Consider the following 19818-nt stretch of genomic DNA (forward strand, 5'->3'; position numbering starts at 1 on the left):
CAGTTGAACACACCCTGCTTTTTTCACCATGGATTCGGACACGATGGACCAGATCGAGATTCCCATCATCGACACAGATGAGCCGCTTTTTGATGTGCTCCAGAAACTGTCCCAGTAATTCATCCATCTTTCGCCCTCACTAAGAAGATTCTAATCTGGAAGCAAATGGTAGCTTCATAACCATGGCGGTCAGCGATACGGCATACTCTTTCGAGCAGATGAGGCATGGGTCCCACGGCCATCGTCTGAGACAGCTGGTCCATGCATTGGCTGAGGACAGTCATAATCCCTTGATAATTGTCGCTTTGATGTAAGTCCGGCACCAAAATTGAACGCAACTGCATTTACATGATTAATGCAGGATCTTGAAGTGGGAATTCACGAGTTGCACTGATGATGACTGGGGGCTGAACGAAAGCCGAGGACATGCCTGCGAGTTCGTTGCCTGGCAATTCTTGTGCCATCTAAACCAGCGTGAAACCATCGAGTTTTTGCTCGAGGAACTTCCGATCCCACGACGGAATTCGACAAACCTCGTCGAGGCCGAGAGGGGAGCTTCTGACTTTGCCTCCCATCGAGCAGAGACGCAACAGACGGAGGATGAGACGACCCCTCTCCTGTTGAACTCATCGTCTTCTCTTTATCGACTATTGTCTGGAAAAGTCGGCCCAGAAAGTCAATCTACCCAAAGCCACCAGGGAACACAGACCTATCAAGAGGTCTGCCTCGCTCAGAAATATTCTCGATTTTTCGGGTTGAATGCACTGGAGATCGCAACAATCGCCCATGCCAAGAGCTTTCTTAGCCAAAGAGTTGTTCAGCGAGTGGTGGATGATATCTGGCGAGGGGAGATCGTCTTCTGGGACTCCCTGACAGTTCATTCCCGGAAGAAACCACAACTATTCAACGAGCGGTGAGTTGGAACACAATCTATAAGGTTAATGCTAACAGACTCACCTCCATTACGTAGAACGGCCGATCCCTACTCCCGCTTGAGAGTGCCTGTTTACCGCAAATTGTTTGAAGCTGCATTCTTCATCACCTTTCTCTTCCTCTACTATGCGGTTCTAGTAGAGAGGAAACAAACGGGAATTGGCATTTTTGAGACTTTGATGTATATTTGGATTGTTGCCTTCGCCTACGACGAATTGAGCGGTATTGTAGATGCCGGAGTACTCTTTTACCAGATGGACTTTTGGAGCCTCTGGAACTTGGGCATCATCGGTGTTGGTAGCGCCTTTGTCATTGCCCGTGAGTCAAAACTCCAACCTCTGCTGCCTGGTTTCCTCAGCTTCGCTAACCGGAATGCACGTCGCAGGGGTCATCGGACTAGGCAGACAGGACAACTCCATCACTGATCTGTCATTTGACATTCTTTCGTTGGAAGCGTTGTTTCTTGTTCCCAGGTAGGGCTCCCTCAATCCTTGTTGGAGGTCGATCTGCCATCGAGTCTGACGCAAGGAACCAACAGGATCTGCTCTCTCGTGAGCTTGAACTCTTACTTCGGCAGCCTAGTATGTGAAACTCTTGTGCGGGACCACAATCCTCTCTGCTGACCGGGGCTGTGTATAGATCCCTGTGTTGAAAGAAATGGTAATATGGCTCATCGCTCCGCGGCAGCCCAAGGCTGACTTGATCGCGTATCTCAGACGAAAGCCTTTTTCAGGTTTCTACCTGTGGTGGTGGTGTTGTATATCGGTAGGAGTGACTTAGCCACGCTGTAGAGTGAAACGTGTTTTGCATGTCTGACCGGCTGGGGATTCCTGCAGGGTTCTTGACCACGTTTACCATGCTCGCCCGTGACCGCTTGTCGCTCAGGCAGATGTCCTGGATCTTGGTGAAGGTGTTCTTTGGGTATGGCGGTGTAAATTCCCTTACTCGTCCGCTATGCTGGCTGACCATGCGATCCAGATCGAACGTTCTCGGTTTTGTGGGTGGTTGCACCTTCCAGCACTCTTTGTTCTGCACTGACGGTGGCTGAAATGATTGGATGACAGGACATCGCGCATGATGTGAGTAGCGGCTATGCTGCAGCCCAAAATGAAACCAGCCCGAGGATTGGCAAAAGGGTTGGCTATCGCGTTTAGTTGACTGACGCGCTAGTGATTTAGATCTCCCCGATCTTCGGGTACGGGTTAATGTGGGTGTTCCCTTTTTCGATACCTTTTTCCCTTGCGCCACGAGATGGCGAAGCAAATGCCAAGCCCGCAGATGCTTGTGATCACGTTTTATTACCCAGTGACGCTCGGCCGCAGCGATGATGTGGTTTTCGTCACTTGGGTGGGCGTGGGCATATGGCATTTCCGGCCAAACTTCCACGCAGACGCGGCACCGCCCGAAGGCTATGAGCATTCCGCGGGCGCTTGACGATTCGAGAGGCTAATAAGAAACCTAAAAAATTGCAGGCTGGTTTTTGTGTCAATGACAAATCTTCTGTTGATTTCATCGCTGATCAGTTTGATGAGCCTGAGCCTGGAAGGAGTAGGTTTTGCTGTGCCGACCATGGCGTTCGTCGCGTTGACGCTGTTTTAGGTGTTGCTTCATGCCCGCGAAGAATATCGTTTCCAGTCAGTAGTAGAAATTACGAGTGAAGAATTCTCCAGCTGACATGCCGTAATCCAGGTTGTCAATCTATGTTCTAGAAAGCAGCAATTCTCGACGGCTAACCTATTTCATGCCACCGCTGGTCCGTTCGCGCCCAGTTCTTGCATAGAACTACTCCACTCACTTCTGGAACTCTATGCTTACCCCTGTTCCAGAATCTGATCCCTCTCCTGTGTATCCGTCCCATGCGGCTCTTCCTGTCTGCGGGGTCCGTTCGCCGCGTACGCATCGTCTTGCTCCGTGCAACCCATCTACCATTTGTCACATTGATCTGGATCTATGAGAAGACCCGACGTCATGCGCATCGGCGGCGGACTAATCAATTGCCCCCGTTGCTTGCCGCACGAGATCTCGGTCGTCGTACTTCTGTCATCGAACCTAGCCCCTCTTGGTGCCAGGACCCACTACATCCTTCCGTAGCGGATACACATCGTCTAGGCCTTGGTAAGGCCAAAACGAGCCTGGATCAGCACGCGGGAGCGAACGAACCAGGGCGAGCCGAACGGGCTGATCAAGTTGACGACATGATCGACGAGGTGGAACGGCTGCGTGCTCAAGTGGAGCGCGTAGTAGCGACAGTTGGAGTGCAGCGCCGCCGGTGAATAGTTTGATGCTATGGTCCGTTCTGAACTCCGCACGGCATATGGGGGCGAACAGGTGAAGATCTGGAGTCGAGACGCGGCAGAGGGGCCACTGCGGTCGCGCCTAGGGGCACGCACCCCCCTGGAAGCCGGGCGTGCCCTAGCGCCCCATCGGTGGGGATTAGCGGCGCCACCGGCCTTGACACCTTGAGTATCGTTTGAGATGCTCCTCGTCAACAACCATATCATGGATAGCGTAATGGACCAGGGGTGCATTGTTATGGGGGCCCCTTTTTTTACATACACTGCCTCATTCTGGCTACGTTCACGATAGGTCTTGATCTCCCACCTCAACACCCTGCCTTGGAGTAAAATAGATTCACGTCAGGTCAGCAATGCATGATAGAGGCACTGGCGTGTGGAGTCCGTGCGGAGACTACTCCGTATGGTGTACATGAAGCCGAACACACTTGATCCTTCCGTGGCCCGCATAGCGCTAGGGTCACGGTTCCTGCCTGTTCGGGGGTACTATGATGATCGTCCGCTACGTCCTCACGCTCTTCAGGCTCTATAGGGCAGGCGACAGAGACCCATCTCCTCCCCCTCCTCCTTCCTTCTTTCTCCCCTAGGGGCTGCTGCTGCGGCTAGGATGACTGACCAGTGACCGATAGCTATCTGCGCAAATCAAGCCAACCAGCAGGTCATCGGGCGTTTTTCATGCCTCTGTGTGGCTACGTTGCATGCATGGGACACATCGCTCCCGGGCGCACTAGCCTAGCGGTGATTAGAGGGAGGGATGGCCATTTCTAGTGCCATGAACCTAGCAGCCGCCGCCATTGTGAGTCCATGTGCAGCGCCTCTTCAACCCCCGGTCATTCTCGTGGCCCCCCTGTCTCCTTTCTGTGTTATGTCAATTGCCCTTCTTCGGCGCTAAATTTCTGGTGCTTGAGTGCAGACTTGCAGACTAGGGCTGTTCTCGATCTGGTCCGGGTTACTCCCGGCCGTTGAGCCCCCCACCCTGTTTTTTTTCCCTTTCCACCGCATTCTCAGACTTCGTTCTGTCGAGTCTGCCTTGGCTATCAAGGCGTTTAGCTGTCGACTCTTCACATCGAGCCGGTGTCGATGCAAGAAGCATTCTGCACCAATGAATCCATGCCCCATTTACAGTCTATCCTCTCCTCAGCCACTGCCCATGTGCGCCGCCATCATTCACCAACAGCGCGGCTGTTGACTCCTTTTGTTATATATACTTCATACTGTCGTTACCTCGCTTGTTCACTCTTTAAGCTACCTAGTCCCACTGGGTCTGTTGGATACTTTTTATCATCTTTTTTTTGTTGCTACGCTGTGGTTGTTGACATTGCAATATGGGTCGGACTCGAGGCTCATTCCAACAATCCTCCTCTCGAGGACCTCCATTGCCCGAAGGCACTCGGTCCATCGAGATGACGCCACCGTACTCTTCGCCTGTTTCTACAACACTATCCCAAAGGGAAAGCCTTACGCAGGGGGTTGGCTTAGGCATTTCTACACGCGGGATGGACACACCGTTCAACCACTCGAGGGCTTGCGCTTCATCAGGACACTACTCGATGGCGCCGCCTTTACACAACCAACTGGTCCCCAGTGGCACAATCTACTACGACTTTCCCTTGAACATCGGGGGTCTCTCAAACGATCAGTTTCGTGAAGTCTACAATAGCTGCGCAACCACTTCTGATTCCCCCATTAGCCTTTACAGTGCGCAGACGCTGAGTGCATCCCCCAGTTACAACTCCGCCCTGGAACTGCCCTCCAACCAGGAACTATTCTCGAACCAGCCTTCTGGCCTCTGGGCAACAACGATACCATGCTCCCGAACCACGACGCCCAATGAGGTTGTTGCTGCAGACGAGGAAGCGAAGAGTCACTGGTGTCGAAATGTGTTCACCGATAGGCTCGTCCCTCCCTCCGCATCAATGTCGTCAGCCGCAAATTCCTCCTTCTCCCCTACAATACTTGGGGAGGAGACTGATTCGAGACAAATGGTTACCCAGCCACAAGGCCCAGCAGCAGACAATGGTGCCTCAAGTCCCTCAAACTCCAGCCGGAGGAGTCGGGTCTCATCACCCGCTGATAAACCCTCTGAGGTTGACATAGGGCTCAAGTGTCCCATCTGCGGTGCCAAGTTCACCAGGAAATCTAACTGCCGGGAACATCAGAAGAAGCACGATCCTGAGTTCAAGAAAATGTATACATGCGATACATGTGGCAGATCATTCCGCAGAGGCACAGACCTCAGAAGGCATGCGGATAGCGTGAGTGAAGTCTGAGACCCCGCCATGGACAGGCGCTAATTGAAGCCGAAGATTCATAAGGGCATCAAAAGATTTCCTTGTGAAATATGCGGTAAGCGTTATAGCCGTTCGGATACTTTAGCCAGGTATGATAATCCCTGCTTTACTGGCCGTACACGCTTTGACACTTCTATTCACAGACACATTGCAACAGATTGCGAGGGTCCCAGTACTGCCAGCGGTACCTTTTAAGGCAGGTTGAGACCATTCAACACATCCCGAGTTCTTTGCAGCCCATTTGGGAGCTACAGGATCGCTCGTCCAAGAGCCAACACTCATCCAACTAAACGCGAAGAAGGGGCTTTCCGGCAAAACTAGATGCGCAGCTTCCACGTCGGTCACGATAGCGCTTTCCATCACCTGCAACCGGGAACCCATTTCCGACCTTGCATGTTTCTCTACATGTGGATTTGTTGGACAGAAGCATTGGGTGGTTTTTCCGGTTATTTTCCTTACTGTTGGTTTCACACATATTTTGCGCTTTTTTGTGATTTTGAGTGCATTAGATTAGCATGGCATTGGGGTCCCATTCGATCTAGGCGTTGAGCGGCTTTTGTTTCCCTTGAGATGCATTGGAGTTGGAATATGCCGGTGGCTTCATATGTCAGATTTATTGGATGTAACATTGATATTCGAACGCGTTCCTACAACCTCGGCCTCTCAAGTGTGTGATATCATTGCAGTTTCCTCAATCTGGCGCGCGGTAAAATGGGCCGCGTCGGCTATCGATATGTTGATCCTGCAAGCACCCCGGCATGAATTGGCATTGGCATTTATTTGTTGCCAGGGTGCCATAGTGTGCACACATAGTTTTGGTTCTTTTCGGCGAGTCATCAAAAATGCCATCATGCATCTCAGCGGCTTTTTTTTCTTTTTTGTTGGGAGGGTGGGGGAATTACAGCATTGCGTTGGTGGCATTTATGCCCTGTTCGCTTTCGCACGAATCATCAAACTTTCCGACGCCCCTTGCCTTTGGCCCGCACGACCTGGGAGATCGAGACTCTTGCCGCGCTCCACCCACAAAGCCGAATCACACGCTAAGCAAGTCGAGCCACAATCGAGATTGACTATTAGCCATGGCAAATGGAAAAGGACATCTCCACGGCCTTGGAAGGGGTACTCCGAAGCAAGCGGCTCACCTACGAATTTATGCTTGGTGCTGAGATCAACGGCCTCGTTCAAATCGCCCCATTATAAGCATGGCCCCAAGGAGGATGACAGGATTAAGAGGCTCAACCTTGAGTGAGGCACGGACTACCTACCGTGTCTCATTTCCTCGCTTAATGAGCCGTGGGATCTGCACTCGTGGCTTCACCACCCTGCACCATGATTTCTCGCAACCTTTGACCGAACCTCCTGTGAGGGATGCTAACTGGGCAAGTGGAGATCGGCCCTCGAATGAGAGTCGTCGCACCCTTAGACTTCGAAGCAGCCGCACACCGGACACCGCGTCTGTTCGCCCCGTTGATCGCCTAGCTTGACTGGGTCCGTGGCCGTTTTCCGTATCTACTAAACCCCGGTCACCTCTTACAGGGGTGTTTTCTTGCTCGCAGGGGCCGAAAAAAGCCGTCGGGTGTGCGCGGATCTTCCTATCCTCCGACCACCCCCTGAAGGAAGACCAGTTCTGAAAAGTGGGACAGGAACGGCCGATGGCTGCCATAGGCCGCTAGGGTGTGCGTGGTTGAAGTTAGTACCGTCAATAAATTCCCCCTTTGCGAAAGGCCTCGCCTGCTCGCCTATGATCGGCGATGATCCCCCATACATAGCTCAGCATATACGCCACGCACAGGCAGCTGCATGATCAGGAGACTCTTCCTGCGTCGTACTGTGATAGCGATTTTGCGGATTTTCGGCGGCGGCGGTTGACCTGGACTGTGCTCTGGGTATCGACGGATGAAAGTGTGGTGCGTGTCAACTTGAAAGAGCCATGCCTATCGCAGGAATGCCTGCCATGAGAGGTATGAAATCAATCACCCTTTAACTGAAAGCTTTTTACCAGCTAATCTGGCCCGAGGAGGTTTCGGCTTATTGATGGCGAAGAAGCATAAAATCCGACATCCCTGTCCAGATCCATGCCCTGTTCCTTTGTCTCATTTCCGAGGGTTTCCTAGCCACAGATGAGCAAAATACACTAATTAACTGCTCGTGATTTCTGCCAAATCTGGAAAGAGGCTACCAATTACTGGCGTCGCATACTCCGTAACAAAATAATAAATAGGGGGTCCAATCGGATTGGGAGCTCGCTTATTACTGGACTTTTAGCGTAGCCAAAGTCCCATTCCGCACGTTTTTGACAGGGATACTGCCATTTCGCCCCTGGAACCTGGGCGCTTGAAATCGGGTAGGCCTTCCTGGCTCCACGAGGGATCTTGAACTCCATCGGCGCTACAACCTGGGGCGGATCCACAACGAGCTAAGAACTGGTGCGACAGGGGAGATGATCAGATCAGCAAGCACGTTCTCGCCAGGGCCAGGATCTGGAACCACGCGAATCAAGGAATTTTAAAATGTTGGTTTTAGGAACTGTGGCTGCCACGTTAGCTTATATTGACGCACTTGGCCCGATATACACACGACATATCGAGGATACTGCGACGCTACCTAATGTTGCCGGGATGTCCACATTCTAAGATTCGACACGCCAATGGCTTTTTTGAACAATAATTATGCCGTTTTTAGTCAATTCTAGTTTATCTGCACAGGATTTGATATATATCCAAGGTATACTCAGTTGTTTATTGACAGAAAGGATAGTTGAAGGCTAGGTGAACGAGCCATGGATTTAGATACGTGTACCTGAACATCTTCGGATTTTGGACACTTCATTTGATGGCCTTCATTCGGAAGTTGATAATATTGAACGAAGAGATATCTAACTTCGCTTTTATCAAAAAATCATCACACCATAGCGCACGGTTAACACCAGAAATCGGCATGTCCTTCGAAATACCAATGGATGTCTCAGGTATAACTAAGCTCAGCTATACACCTTGACCGAATAGACACCATACTAATAAAGAGACAGTAACCGGTATGTTTAATATTGCTTACAGGTACATTCATGAAAAGAAATGCTTATATCATTGGGTGAAGAGCAGCTGCTCGCATCTGCTAGAACTTCTTTATAGCATGTGTATATCTGGTTGTCTCTACTCCCAAAACTGAAACATATATCAGATGTACTTCTACGCCACTTAAACCTTTGGAGGTTTTTTGTCAATCGGAGTAAGGCCAGGAGAGTCCGTCAAGCCCTCTTCTATCTCGTCTGTCTCTTGTGCGTCGTAAATCCGTTTCCTGTAGTGGGTGTTAGAAGTGTACAATGAACATAAAGGACACGGCTCACTCTTTCTCAGCATCTTCCTTATGCTGAAGGCTTCGGATTACCAAGGCAGTTATGATCAAAATGACAGACAGAATAGTCGTGCCGATGAATCCCTTTCGATACTGAGGTGCATCAACTTGGAGCCAAATAATAAGTGGTAGCCAGGCCTGAAAAAAGTAAGCCATTTCGTTCATACTTCCAATCACCAGAGCTCGCTCTTCGTTGTCGCCAGCGCAAATCTCGTGAGCCCAACTGTGACAGGCAAAATGGTTAGAAACTGTATCCTAACTGTATCCTATGCAGAACGAGATCACTTACGCCATGCAGAGACCACTGAGTCCAAATCCACCACCGCAAAGAATATAGCAAGCCCATTTCCAACCAATTGGAATGTCCCAAACTGCCAGGGAGACGTAGCACAAGATGTTGACGCACTGAACATATGTTAGGACTCATTTCCTGGGATACACGAATGTACTCACTGCGCCGAAGATGATAGGTGGCCACCGTCTGCCTTTCAGAACAGTATCAGATAGCCCTAAATGAATATTAGAATCTATGAAGGTGAAACAAGGCAGGCTGCTCACAGGCATAAATCAATGTTGTTACAACTTGGACAGCATAAGTGGTTGTTGGGTATGCGTTTATCTGATCCACGGAGTACTTGGGGTTTGTAGAATCTTTCAAAAACCTACCACAAAAGGTCAGCGGGGCCATAGAGATAAATATTTAAACAAAATTACTTACTGCTGAAATATAGGTTGACTACCTGCAGCGGCATTGTTGAACGATCTGAGAAGAGTTAGCTGACTCGTTGAAACTTCACGCGGTGGCTTGTCTCACACGTATAGGACAATCAAAAGGTAGATATGCCATGAGGTAAATATTTTCTTGAGTTTTGCTCGGGTAAATGGGCCCCGGTTCTGTCGTCCCTCCATCCGCATACGTTTCTGGGCAAGAGCAACTTCCTAGATTGCAGGTTAGCAACGGCATTGATCGGTAGCAAGCGGGCGGTTATAGATACCTCTTTACTGAGGTACCATGGACTCGAGATCTCAGGCACATCAGGCAACACAAAGAATCCGGCCAATGCCACTGGAAGTGAAATAATTCCATTAACCAGAAAGAGCCTATTGAAAAGTCAGAATCTCAAGTTCCTTCTTCTGAATAGCAGGATCCGCTTACCATTGCCAACCTTTGAATCCCCCTTGTCCTCCGAGTCTAAAAACGGCTTCCATAAGGTAACCGGAGAACATGCTTGCAATTCCGCTGCTTGTGTGGAAAATGCACGACCGTTTTGCTAGCTCATCCTTTCGGTACCAGGAACCAATTATGTATTGCATGCCGGGGTAGAAGGTGCTTTCCGCGAGTCCTGCATTAGATCGAGTCAGTTATATTGCTTCAGGCATGTCTTGAAGTAGAAACCTACCGACGAAGAATCTCAACACATAAAATTGGGTAGATGTGTTGCATCTCGACATCGAGAAAGTAAGAACGGTCCAGAGGAGCTGAGAATATGTCAGTAGAGAACGAACCTACTCTAAGAACGGCACAGTACCTCCGCAGCTGGAATCCAGTATCGCGGTCTCACGCGGGTTAAAAGGAGATTGCTCGGAACCTCGCCAATAACGTAGCCGACAGTCCAACACGTCTGCATGTAGTTGAGTTCGTTACCGTACATGCCCAAATCTTCCTTCCTGCGAAAACATTATTATCCAGAAATCGATACGAAACATTGCAGCAGAGAGTCAACGTACATCCCAGATACAAACGCATTGTTGATGTTAATTTGGTCCAGATACTTGATGAAGTACCCTGAGAACGAAGCTGGTTAGCTTTATCAGACAGAATATGCCTCCATAGGCACTCACCTAACGATGCAAAGGTGAGGATAGCTGAATCCAGCTTGAACAGTAACCGACGCTCCTCTGGCGACTTGTCAAACGTATCCCAGATATAGCTGACCCAGCGCCGCTTGGCTTTCGTCTGAACGACCGGCGCCGTGGAGCCGCCTTGTTCGACAACGACGGTGGAGGAGGTTGACATGGTGATCTATCTCCTCGCAAAGGCCAGACAACGTCAGATGTTCCAGAAAGGCTGTCATTCCGGGAGAATGCTTCTTATCTGTACGGGACAGCCAAAGTTTCTGACGTACCCGCAACGGCGCAAGAGACTCAACTTGGACATAGCTTCATCGCGTGCTTGTCTGGTTGGATTTCCTGACGGACCATCAAAGAGCGGGGATGGATTCAAGGACAAGTTGCGCGTATCTCGGGATCAACCCATCAAGAGGGGATCTGTCAAATTACGGATGGAGATGTTGGCGCAATCCCTGCGCGAATGTTCAACATTGCCCATTCAAGATAAACAGCGAACGCCATCGTGAGAATCAGCGTGTGGAGATTCGCCGAAACAGCTAGATACTTTGCCAGGATGTTGCTGTTGTCATAGTGCGCTAGGCAAGTATCATCGCCCGTGCTCTAGAGCTCGTCATACAATTCGGCGATGGTGTGCCAGCGGCATCAGACCCCGCGTTAGATCCAGCCAGACTGCAGAGTACGGCTGGATTGTGAGAATAAAGTTTGTGATAATCTATTATGCACGAAATAATTTCGTAAAGACTCAATCTGGATAGGAAATATCAGGATCGCTGTCCCGATCGAGGAGTTAGGGCAAGGAATACATGACCGACGTATGGACAGCTTGACCAGAGCCGGACTGAAGTATAAGCTACAGTTTAAGTATCGAAATATAATTGAAGTCTCACTGGTCAAACACGTATCGCGACAGCCACCCGTTATGCTTTCTCGTCTTCCACTACAGCCCTCCATCACGGGCGACACGAACAACTTCGAGATCATCCCGTTCTACCAAACCCCGAAGACCACATAGCCTGAGAAAGGCGTCCGGATGTTTACTGATCCGAATCCTTCAATTTGCAATTAGCATGATGGCAGGCGTGCTCGCTGATATCGGAGTTTCCCCGCCGGGGTGATTGCAGGAGCTGGGCGTCAACACATGGGTCAGCGACCAAATAGAGTGAAACATATCTTCTGAAGTTGGCAACAGGTGAGGGGTTAGAATGGATCAATTCTCAGTTCACAATTTGGATTTCAAATCCGCCGTGCGCTGCCTTGCAGAAGTCGTAATGGGGGGTGGTGATGATGTGCTCAATCCCCAGGTATAAACCCAGCGCAAAGGCGATGCGAGTGCAACTTCAAATCCCGAGCAGATCCCGGCGCAGATCGCGTGCGAAGAATATATTTGAGAAATATTTTGGGCGCCAGTGCTGATCGTAGAACACAGACAGTCGAGACTTGAAAGCCAATATCGCACATCACCATGGTTCCCGTTCCCATTGACCCGAGGATCGTTGACGTCGCTGAGCCTCGAAAGGACAGTCTCGCTCTGCCGGCACCGGCACGAGAACGTCTGGAGAAGGCCGGGGTTGACCTCAGCCAGGGTTATCCTTATCGACCGTCACGTCCTCTCTATCGCGACGACGTTTACAACGTCCGAGACTATGACCGTCCGCATGTGGACCCAGGGACCCGTGCAGACCCCGAGAAGAAGGCACTACTATCCGCGGCCACAGAAGTGAACCATCTCACCAGACATATTGGAACCGAGATTGTTGGCTTGCAGCTCAAGGACCTCAGCGACAAGCAGAAGGATGAGCTGGGCTTGCTGATTGCGGAACGAAGCGTGGTCTTCTTCCGAGATCAAGATCTCTCTCCGCAGCAGCAGAAGGAGCTAGGAGAGTGGTACGGCGAGATCGAGGTTCACGTATGATTCGTGCGGTCTGTCGTTTCTCAGTTCATCTGTTGACCATTTGACTTTGCAGCCCCAAGTACCCCAGGTCCCCGGAGTTCCTGGTGTGACGGTCATCTGGCCAGATCTGGCTGCAACAGAGCGAACACCCAACTTCCGTCACCCCGGTGGGAACTCTCGCTGGCATACCGATCTCGTTCATGAGAGACAGCCCGCCGGAGTGACACACTTGCATAACGACACTGTGCCCACCATCGGTGGCGACACTCTGTGGGCCAGTGGATACGCCGCATACGAGAAGCTCTCACCGGCGTTCCGTAAATTTATTGACGGTAAGACTGCCATTTACCGTTCAGCGCATCCTTATCTGGACCGCAAGAACCCCGAGGCTGGGCCCAAATATGTAGAGCGGGAACATTACATGGTTCGCGTCCATCCGGCGACGGGGTGGAAAGCACTCTGGGTGAATCGGGCCATGACCGACAGGATAGTTGGTCTTGACAAGGCCGAAAGTGATGTGATCCTCGGATATCTGTGTGATGTTTACGAAAAGAACCCCGATATCCAGGTTCGACTCAAATGGAGACCCCGGACTAGTGCACTATGGGATAACAGGTCAGTAACGCCCTGATTGATTATTCGCAGGCACTCACGTTGGTACAGAATTACTATCCATAACGCGAGCTGGGACTATGAAGGATCGCAGCCGAGGCACGGGACGCGGGTGACTGCATTGGCGGAGAAGCCAATCTTTGACCCCAAGGCGCCCACCCGGCGTGAGAATCTGGGGCTTTTGGGGCCAGACGAAATCCAGGAGCTGGAAGCGGCGGGCATTTTGCAACAGGCGCAAAGCTAGGGTGCGCATTACTAGTGTGTTATTATAGTTATGCCATCTGTTTAGTTCTACTGAGCCGAAATTCCACGTCTTCGGGCATGGTGGTTAGAAAGGAAGTCGTACACGAGCGTTGGCTGTAACACCCTTGCGGGTTGTACACTGCCGGTCAGTCCCATTGACGCCAACTATTGGACAGTTGCGAGGCTGATCAATATTTTGGCCTTGAAAATCAGGGGCAAGAGATCTCGCTCACCGCCCGCCGATCGGCATTGTGTTGGGGAAACTTTCGTTTGTTCGTCCTTTTTCCAACCCAATAATTCTTTGCACCACCCCTGATAGACCCTTCACAATGAGCGCAACAATGACAATGACCGCTCCACCGGAGATCACCGCGGACAATGTGGCCACTCTCTTCCCCGAGGTTGACACCTCCCTGGCTCGGGAAGTTTTCCCCTCCGCCACCAACCAGACCGCTCGCTCAACAGGAGATTTGGAGGGCTACGATGACGAACAAGTCCGGCTGATGGATGAGGTCTGCATTGTCTTGGACAACAATGACAGACCCATTGGCAGTGCCAGCAAGAAGACCTGTAAGTTTTTTTTCTTCTCTTTCGCAAAACCCGGGGAAGCGGGGCAGTCGTTCAGAGCTTCCAACAAGAAAATCGCAAAAGAATACAACTGATATTGACTCTTCGATAGGCCACTTGATGACCAACATCGACAAAGGTCTCCTGCACCGAGCATTCTCCGTCTTCCTTTTCGACTCCAACAACCGCCTCCTGCTCCAACAGCGTGCCACGGAGAAGATCACGTTCCCCGATATGTGGACCAATACATGCTGCTCTCACCCACTAGGAATTCCCGGCGAGACGGGCGCAGAGCTGGACGCAGCAGTGGTGGGCGTGAAGCACGCAGCGCAGCGGAAATTGAACCACGAGCTGGGCATCAAGCCGGAGCAAGTGCCGCTGGACAAGTTCGAGTTCTTCACGCGGATTCACTACAAGGCGCCGAGCGATGGCAAGTGGGGCGAGCACGAGATCGACTACATCCTCTTCATCCAGGCGGATGTCGATCTGGAGCCGAACCTGAATGAGGTCCGGGATACCACGTACGTGTCGGCGGAGGAGCTGAAGAAGATGTTCGAGCAGCCCGGGCTGAAGTTCACACCGTGGTTCAAGCTCATTTGCAACTCGATGCTGTTCGAGTGGTGGAGCCACCTGGGCACTGCGGCGCTGGACAAGTATAAGGGCGAGAAGGAGATCCGTCGGATGTAAAGGGTGATCGTCAGCTGTCCCTTCTTCTACTCCTAATCACCGTTATGCGCACATGGACCTTGATACCTCAGTTTTGATTTCATTTGTATAGCCCAGAGATACATCAATGTGACTGCCCATCCTATTCGCAGATGTTAATGGTTAAGGATATACTGCCGAATAGGTACAGAGAACCCGAAGAAGAAAGGATCCCAATGCAATGCTTCCAAACGCCGCCGCTGATGGGAAGAGAAACCCCCAAAGAAAAAACACGGATCATTACGTCTGACGAGCCGTCGACAGGAACAAGATACAGCTCCCCAAAATGGCCGTCCCAACCACCGTAAAAACCACCTGGGTCTTCCAACCACTCTGCACCAGGGCGGCCTTGCGACTATACTTCATGACGGTGCGCGCATAGTTCGCAAAGCCATTCGCCAAACACGTCAAGCTCAGAAGCCAGAAAACAATCCCGAGCGGCAGGGCCATATTGCGCTCGAGGCGGGTCGGCTCGTTGGTGAAATGGAAAGAGATGATGATGGCGAGCGCGACGACGGCGAGGTACATGGACAGACGGAGCCAGGAAAGGAAGGTGCGCTCATTGGCGCAGTGGTCGCGGGCATCCGAGGATTGGTTCTCGAAGAGGAGGGCGCCGAGGTAGGGGCGGGAGAGGAAGATGTGGGTTTGATCTTCGATGTGCCTGGGGAGAAGGTTAGAGAACATTCCTGGCGAGTGTGGGGGCGGGACATGTGGCATGGAGGGGTCGCCATCGTATGCACAGGGTCGAAAGAGATCGACTTTCAGATAGAGGCGAGCATCAGATAAGGGAAGTAAGGGATTTCACATAGACCGGAGATGCAGGTCTGACACCGGGAAACTTACTCTTCGACGAGGACGGGTTTGGCGTGGATGGGATCGATCAGCGGATTGTAGGACCGGGGGCCGACCGGCCGCGGCTGTATGACCGGTGCAGGCATACTGGAACAATTCCCACCCAGACCCTGAGACGGAGAATTAAGAGCGCAGAACAGGAACCGCAGGAAGAAGAGGGCAAAAACGTGGAGAAGGGATCGCCCGTCATGTGACCCCCCGCTTGCGGATGATGTCAGGCTGGCATGCGATCGATCGGGTGCGGTGGAGAGTAGTCGCGGTGCGGATGGATGGATAGATAGTATGGACTACCGCTGGTAGGGCGCAGGTTGTAGGGCGCTTGTGGTCTGGTCGGGCCCTTCTCCTGGTATTATCTACATGTTGTATGATCATGATGATGATGGCTCCGTCCAGTGTCGTTCCTACTAGGCGATCCAAGGATTCCGGATGGAGGACATCCCCAGTCATGGTCCATTTCGACCATACAGACTGACTACATGCGACCACTACAGGAGTCAAGCGAGTGCCATGCTGATCCTGGGATCATGGAGTAAAAGTCACGGGAGACCCGCACTCCACTCGGCTCCACCGTCTTGGTTTTCTTATCTCTCTACCGCGCTCTCTTTTCCCTCCTCTCTCCCTCGGCAAATATCCAGGGTGTGCCACGCTTCTCTGTAGATGATGTGGGCGGTCCAGTAAAAAACCACATCTCTCTCACCATGCCGCCTCGCCACATCCGCTCCGCGAGCCCCTTCGGAAGCTCATTCACCTCCAGCTCGCCCCTCGCGGAAGCATCCATTGCCCGGGATCTGGCGGATTATGGCGACGAGGACCTCAGTGATGGCCCCGATGGCGTCCCCGTGGCCCGCCTGAGCAGCAGCCAGCCGGGGACCAATCCATATTCCCTGGCGGGCTCATATCGCCGCCCCGGGTATTTCACTACAGTCAATCACGGGACGATGATCCCGGCCAGTGGAGACCAACAGCCACTGAGCCAGAGGGAACGCGAACAGGCCATCGAGGAAGAACGCCATCTGCTGAGCGATAACCATGTCATCTCCGAGCCCCATGGCCTGCAGCACAAGATCAGCGATCTCTTCTCCCGCATCCAAGCCTCTGCCCAGCAAGGCCCGTCCAAGACACCCTCGTCGGACCCCTCCGAGCCAGATTTTGAGACAGCCCTGACGACGGAGACCACGGCCTTGCTCCGACCGGCCACGAGCAATGACCAGCTGAACCTGAACGAGATCGACCGCAAATGGGAAGAGGCCGTCGCGGCGGGAATGATTCATACGACATGGCAACGCGAAGCCCAGGTCATTGGCAAATACTCATTGCCGCTGATGGCCACATTCCTGCTGCAGTATTCCCTGACCGTGGCCAGTATCTTCACCCTGGGTCACATCGGGAAGGAAGAGCTCGGCGCGGTGAGTTTGGCCAGTATGACCGTGAGCATCACGGGCAATGCGGTCTATTCGGGCTTGGCGACGAGCTTGGATACGCTCTGTGCCCAGGCGTATGGCTCTGGCAAGAAGAAGCTGGTCGGCCTGCAAATGCTGCGAATGATTTACTTCCTGTGGCTGGTCACCATTCCAGTGGCAATTCTCTGGTACTTCTCCGAGCATATTCTCACCAAGATCGTCCCGGAACAAGAAGTCGCGAAGATGGCGGGTCTGTACCTGAAGATTGCTCTCCTGGGAACTCCCGGGTATGCTTGTTTCGAGAGTGGTAAACGATATCTTCAGGCGCAGGGTGTCTTTTCCGCCTCCCTGTACGTCTTGATCGTCTGTGCTCCGCTGAACGCCTTCATGAACTGGTTTTTTGTTTGGGTAAGCCTGCCCATTCTGCCATCGTGATGGGTCATACTAACTCTCATCCCTCCAGAAACTTGGATGGGGTTTCGTTGGAGCTCCGATTGCAGTGGTCATCACCGAGACTCTCCTCCCGCTGTGTCTGCTCGTATACGTATACTTCGCCGTGGGATCAGAGTGCTGGTGCGGGTTTACTCGTCGAGCATTCCAGAACTGGGGGCCGATGATCCGCCTCGCGCTTCCGGGTCTGATCATGGTCGAGGCCGAGTGTATAGCTTTTGAGGTGTTGACGCTGGCGTCTTCGTATCTCGGAACCACCGAACTCGCGGCCCAGTCTGTCCTTGCGACCATCTCCAGCATCACATGGCAAATCCCTTTCCCGCTCTCGATCGCTGGCAGCACCCGCGTTGCAAATTTGATCGGCGCGACCCTGGTGGATGCCGCAAAGACATCCGCCAAGGTGAGCTTCTGGGGCGCCGTGATCGTCGGCCTATTCAACATGATTCTCCTCTCATCGCTTCGATCATACATCCCGCGTCTGTTTAGCTCCGAGTCCGAAGTCGTCGATCTGGTCGCCGAGGTACTTCCTCTTTGTGCTGCGTTCCAGCTCTTCGACGCTCTTGCAGCGAACTGCAACGGTATTCTCCGCGGCCTCGGCCGTCAAGAGGTGGGCGGGTATATTCAGCTCTTCTGCTACTATGTCATTGCCATGCCGATCAGCATGGGCACGACATTTGGGCTGGGCTGGGGCGTTATGGGTCTGTGGACGGGAGTTGCTCTCGCTCTCGGGCTTGTCTCGTTGATAGAATTCATCTGGATCGGTCGTGCTAACTGGGACCGGTCAGTCGAAGAAGCTCTCGAGAGGAACGAATTGACTTAGATGTATGTATGCATGTGCATGATGTCGGCCTGTGAGGCATGAGGTCGATGTCCGAAAAGTTTTGATTCTGTATATGGTTTCGGGTGGCGCATTGTCTTGCATTTCGTGTGTATCTATGCATCAGCGCGAGTCGAGTGAATACTACATCTTCTGTCAAAAACACTGGAGATGCATGAATGGCAGTCAGGAGAGAGGAATCGAGAGATGAACAGACAGAGTTGGCGAGCAAGGGGTACGGGATAAAAGGGACAAAAGAATTCCGCCCGCTGGGGCGCCGTCCTTGTAACAGGAGACTGCCGACACTGGCACTAGATATGAGATATGCCGTCCAAATTAGGAACGACAGTCGAAGAATAATATCTACAGATCACCGAGGTGTTTCACGCCCGACTATTGAAAAGAGAGTCTAAATCATATCATGATATCATTTGAGCTGTCTGCACATGTAATTTTTTTTCACGCTGATCAGCTGTTGTAATCGAGAATCGCCCATGTCTGCTCATCGGTCGTCGAGAAGATTACACTGGCGCTAATAAGCTCATCTCCGGCCTTGGCCACATCCGTGACAGGCAAACCGAGTCGGGTCGCGATCATCTGCATATGCATGCCGGTGTCTTCCGCAGATTCCGACTTGAGCAGGGTATAGACCTTCCTCGCCACGGGCGACATCGACGCCAGAGCCTGGGCCTGGCCGTAGTCTTCCGCACCACCCATCGCCGTGTCCGTGCCTGCACCGTTCGCACCACCGGCACCACCAGGCGGTCCCCGAGTGAAGAAGAGGTGGCAAGCGGTAGCCTCGAGCAGATGGCAGTGCAGCTCATTGATATCGGTCAGCGGCCGGACCGCATGCGAGCCGACATAGCGCTTGTTGTTGAAGTTCTTGATGCTACCAAACACCTTGGCGTACCCGTTCAGCTCAACCTCGTTCTTAGCTGGCGCCTTGGCCCCGCCGTCCATGTCCATGCCATCGGCCGTCTGCGAGTCGATCCATTGCTTGACCTCGATCTCGCCCGTGCCGTCGTCGATCTTGTACGTCACATTTGTGCTCTGCGTGCTGATGTTGCGCACTTGCCCGGCGAACTGGACGTTGGCCACGTCTGCGTTGTCGATCTGGAACGGCGCTTCGGGGTATGTCTGCCTCGCGTCGAGGATTTGCTTGACTGTTACAGGGCGGATGGTCTTGTTGTCGCGGTCAGTATTCTAGATTTGAAATTAGATATGTCGTTTCTCTTCAGCACACGCGAAAGTACGCGTACCTTGCCTCCTGCTGGGCTGGTCGTTTCGCCCGGCATGAATCCGCCGCCGCCGCCGGACTGACCGCCGTACGAGTTGTAATTATTGTAGCCCCCGTCTGGACGAACGATGAGTCATTAGCAGAGAATAGATGGTAGATCAGGTCAGGACATACCCATGGTGTGTGTGTCTGCGCGGTTGTGTCTCGGCGGGTCGAAACAGGAATCAATTTACTGCTTCGGGGAGCGTGTCTGAACCGCGACTGGCTGCCTGAGGCATAAAATTGGTGGGGACTCGGTTCATCATTTGTCCGACCATGATT

General features: G+C 52.2%; 8 protein-coding genes across 8 annotated transcripts; 5 read left to right on the forward strand and 3 right to left on the reverse strand.

Annotated features, from left to right (window-relative positions):
• Window positions 1-28: 28 nt before the first annotated feature.
• On the forward strand, window positions 29-3206 carry N7474_007611 (uncharacterized protein; the record flags this gene model as incomplete). The annotated part of the gene is made up of 14 exons (XM_057199021.1): window positions 29-114; window positions 173-310; window positions 362-913; window positions 971-1251; window positions 1319-1406; window positions 1472-1514; window positions 1573-1593; window positions 1650-1698; window positions 1770-1930; window positions 1998-2012; window positions 2112-2128; window positions 2406-2481; window positions 2533-2567; window positions 2714-3206. 14 exons carry the CDS (start codon window positions 29-31, stop codon window positions 3204-3206), a joined length of 2055 nt encoding a protein of 684 aa, XP_057049722.1.
• A 1346-nt stretch (window positions 3207-4552) lies between these two features.
• N7474_007612 (uncharacterized protein) lies at window positions 4553-5497 on the forward strand (the record flags this gene model as incomplete). The annotated part of the gene is made up of 1 exon (XM_057199022.1): window positions 4553-5497. The coding sequence occupies one exon, from the start codon at window positions 4553-4555 to the stop codon at window positions 5495-5497; it is 945 nt and encodes a 314-aa protein (XP_057049723.1).
• A 3218-nt stretch (window positions 5498-8715) lies between these two features.
• On the reverse strand, window positions 8716-10889 carry N7474_007613 (uncharacterized protein; the record flags this gene model as incomplete). Its single annotated transcript, XM_057199023.1, has 13 exons — window positions 8716-8815; window positions 8865-9095; window positions 9162-9277; window positions 9326-9381; window positions 9431-9534; window positions 9591-9635; window positions 9687-9811; window positions 9868-9973; window positions 10029-10215; window positions 10273-10351; window positions 10402-10540; window positions 10601-10658; window positions 10715-10889. 13 exons carry the CDS (start codon window positions 10887-10889, stop codon window positions 8716-8718), a joined length of 1521 nt encoding a protein of 506 aa, XP_057049724.1.
• Window positions 10890-12185: 1296 nt separating this feature from the next.
• N7474_007614 (TauD/TfdA dioxygenase family protein) lies at window positions 12186-13470 on the forward strand (the record flags this gene model as incomplete). The annotated part of the gene is made up of 3 exons (XM_057199024.1): window positions 12186-12629; window positions 12688-13229; window positions 13278-13470. 3 exons carry the CDS (start codon window positions 12186-12188, stop codon window positions 13468-13470), a joined length of 1179 nt encoding a protein of 392 aa, XP_057049725.1.
• A 328-nt stretch (window positions 13471-13798) lies between these two features.
• idi1 (isopentenyl-diphosphate delta-isomerase IDI1) lies at window positions 13799-14723 on the forward strand (the record flags this gene model as incomplete). Its single annotated transcript, XM_057199025.1, has 2 exons — window positions 13799-14039; window positions 14149-14723. 2 exons carry the CDS (start codon window positions 13799-13801, stop codon window positions 14721-14723), a joined length of 816 nt encoding a protein of 271 aa, XP_057049726.1.
• A 258-nt stretch (window positions 14724-14981) lies between these two features.
• N7474_007616 (DUF202 domain-containing protein) lies at window positions 14982-15679 on the reverse strand (the record flags this gene model as incomplete). Its single annotated transcript, XM_057199026.1, has 2 exons — window positions 14982-15402; window positions 15585-15679. The coding sequence occupies 2 exons, from the start codon at window positions 15677-15679 to the stop codon at window positions 14982-14984; spliced, it is 516 nt and encodes a 171-aa protein (XP_057049727.1).
• Window positions 15680-16291: 612 nt separating this feature from the next.
• On the forward strand, window positions 16292-18263 carry N7474_007617 (MATE family efflux transporter; the record flags this gene model as incomplete). Its single annotated transcript, XM_057199027.1, has 2 exons — window positions 16292-17401; window positions 17457-18263. 2 exons carry the CDS (start codon window positions 16292-16294, stop codon window positions 18261-18263), a joined length of 1917 nt encoding a protein of 638 aa, XP_057049728.1.
• A 465-nt stretch (window positions 18264-18728) lies between these two features.
• Window positions 18729-19675, reverse strand: N7474_007618 (uncharacterized protein; the record flags this gene model as incomplete). Its single annotated transcript, XM_057199028.1, has 3 exons — window positions 18729-19463; window positions 19520-19614; window positions 19672-19675. The coding sequence occupies 3 exons, from the start codon at window positions 19673-19675 to the stop codon at window positions 18729-18731; spliced, it is 834 nt and encodes a 277-aa protein (XP_057049729.1).
• Between the last annotated feature and the right edge of the window lie 143 nt (window positions 19676-19818).

The sequence above is a fragment of the Penicillium riverlandense genome, assembly GCF_028828495.1.
Source record: "Penicillium riverlandense strain IBT 135883 chromosome Unknown utg000007l_segment0_segment0, whole genome shotgun sequence".
Taxonomy (NCBI): Eukaryota; Fungi; Ascomycota; class Eurotiomycetes; order Eurotiales; family Aspergillaceae; genus Penicillium; species Penicillium riverlandense.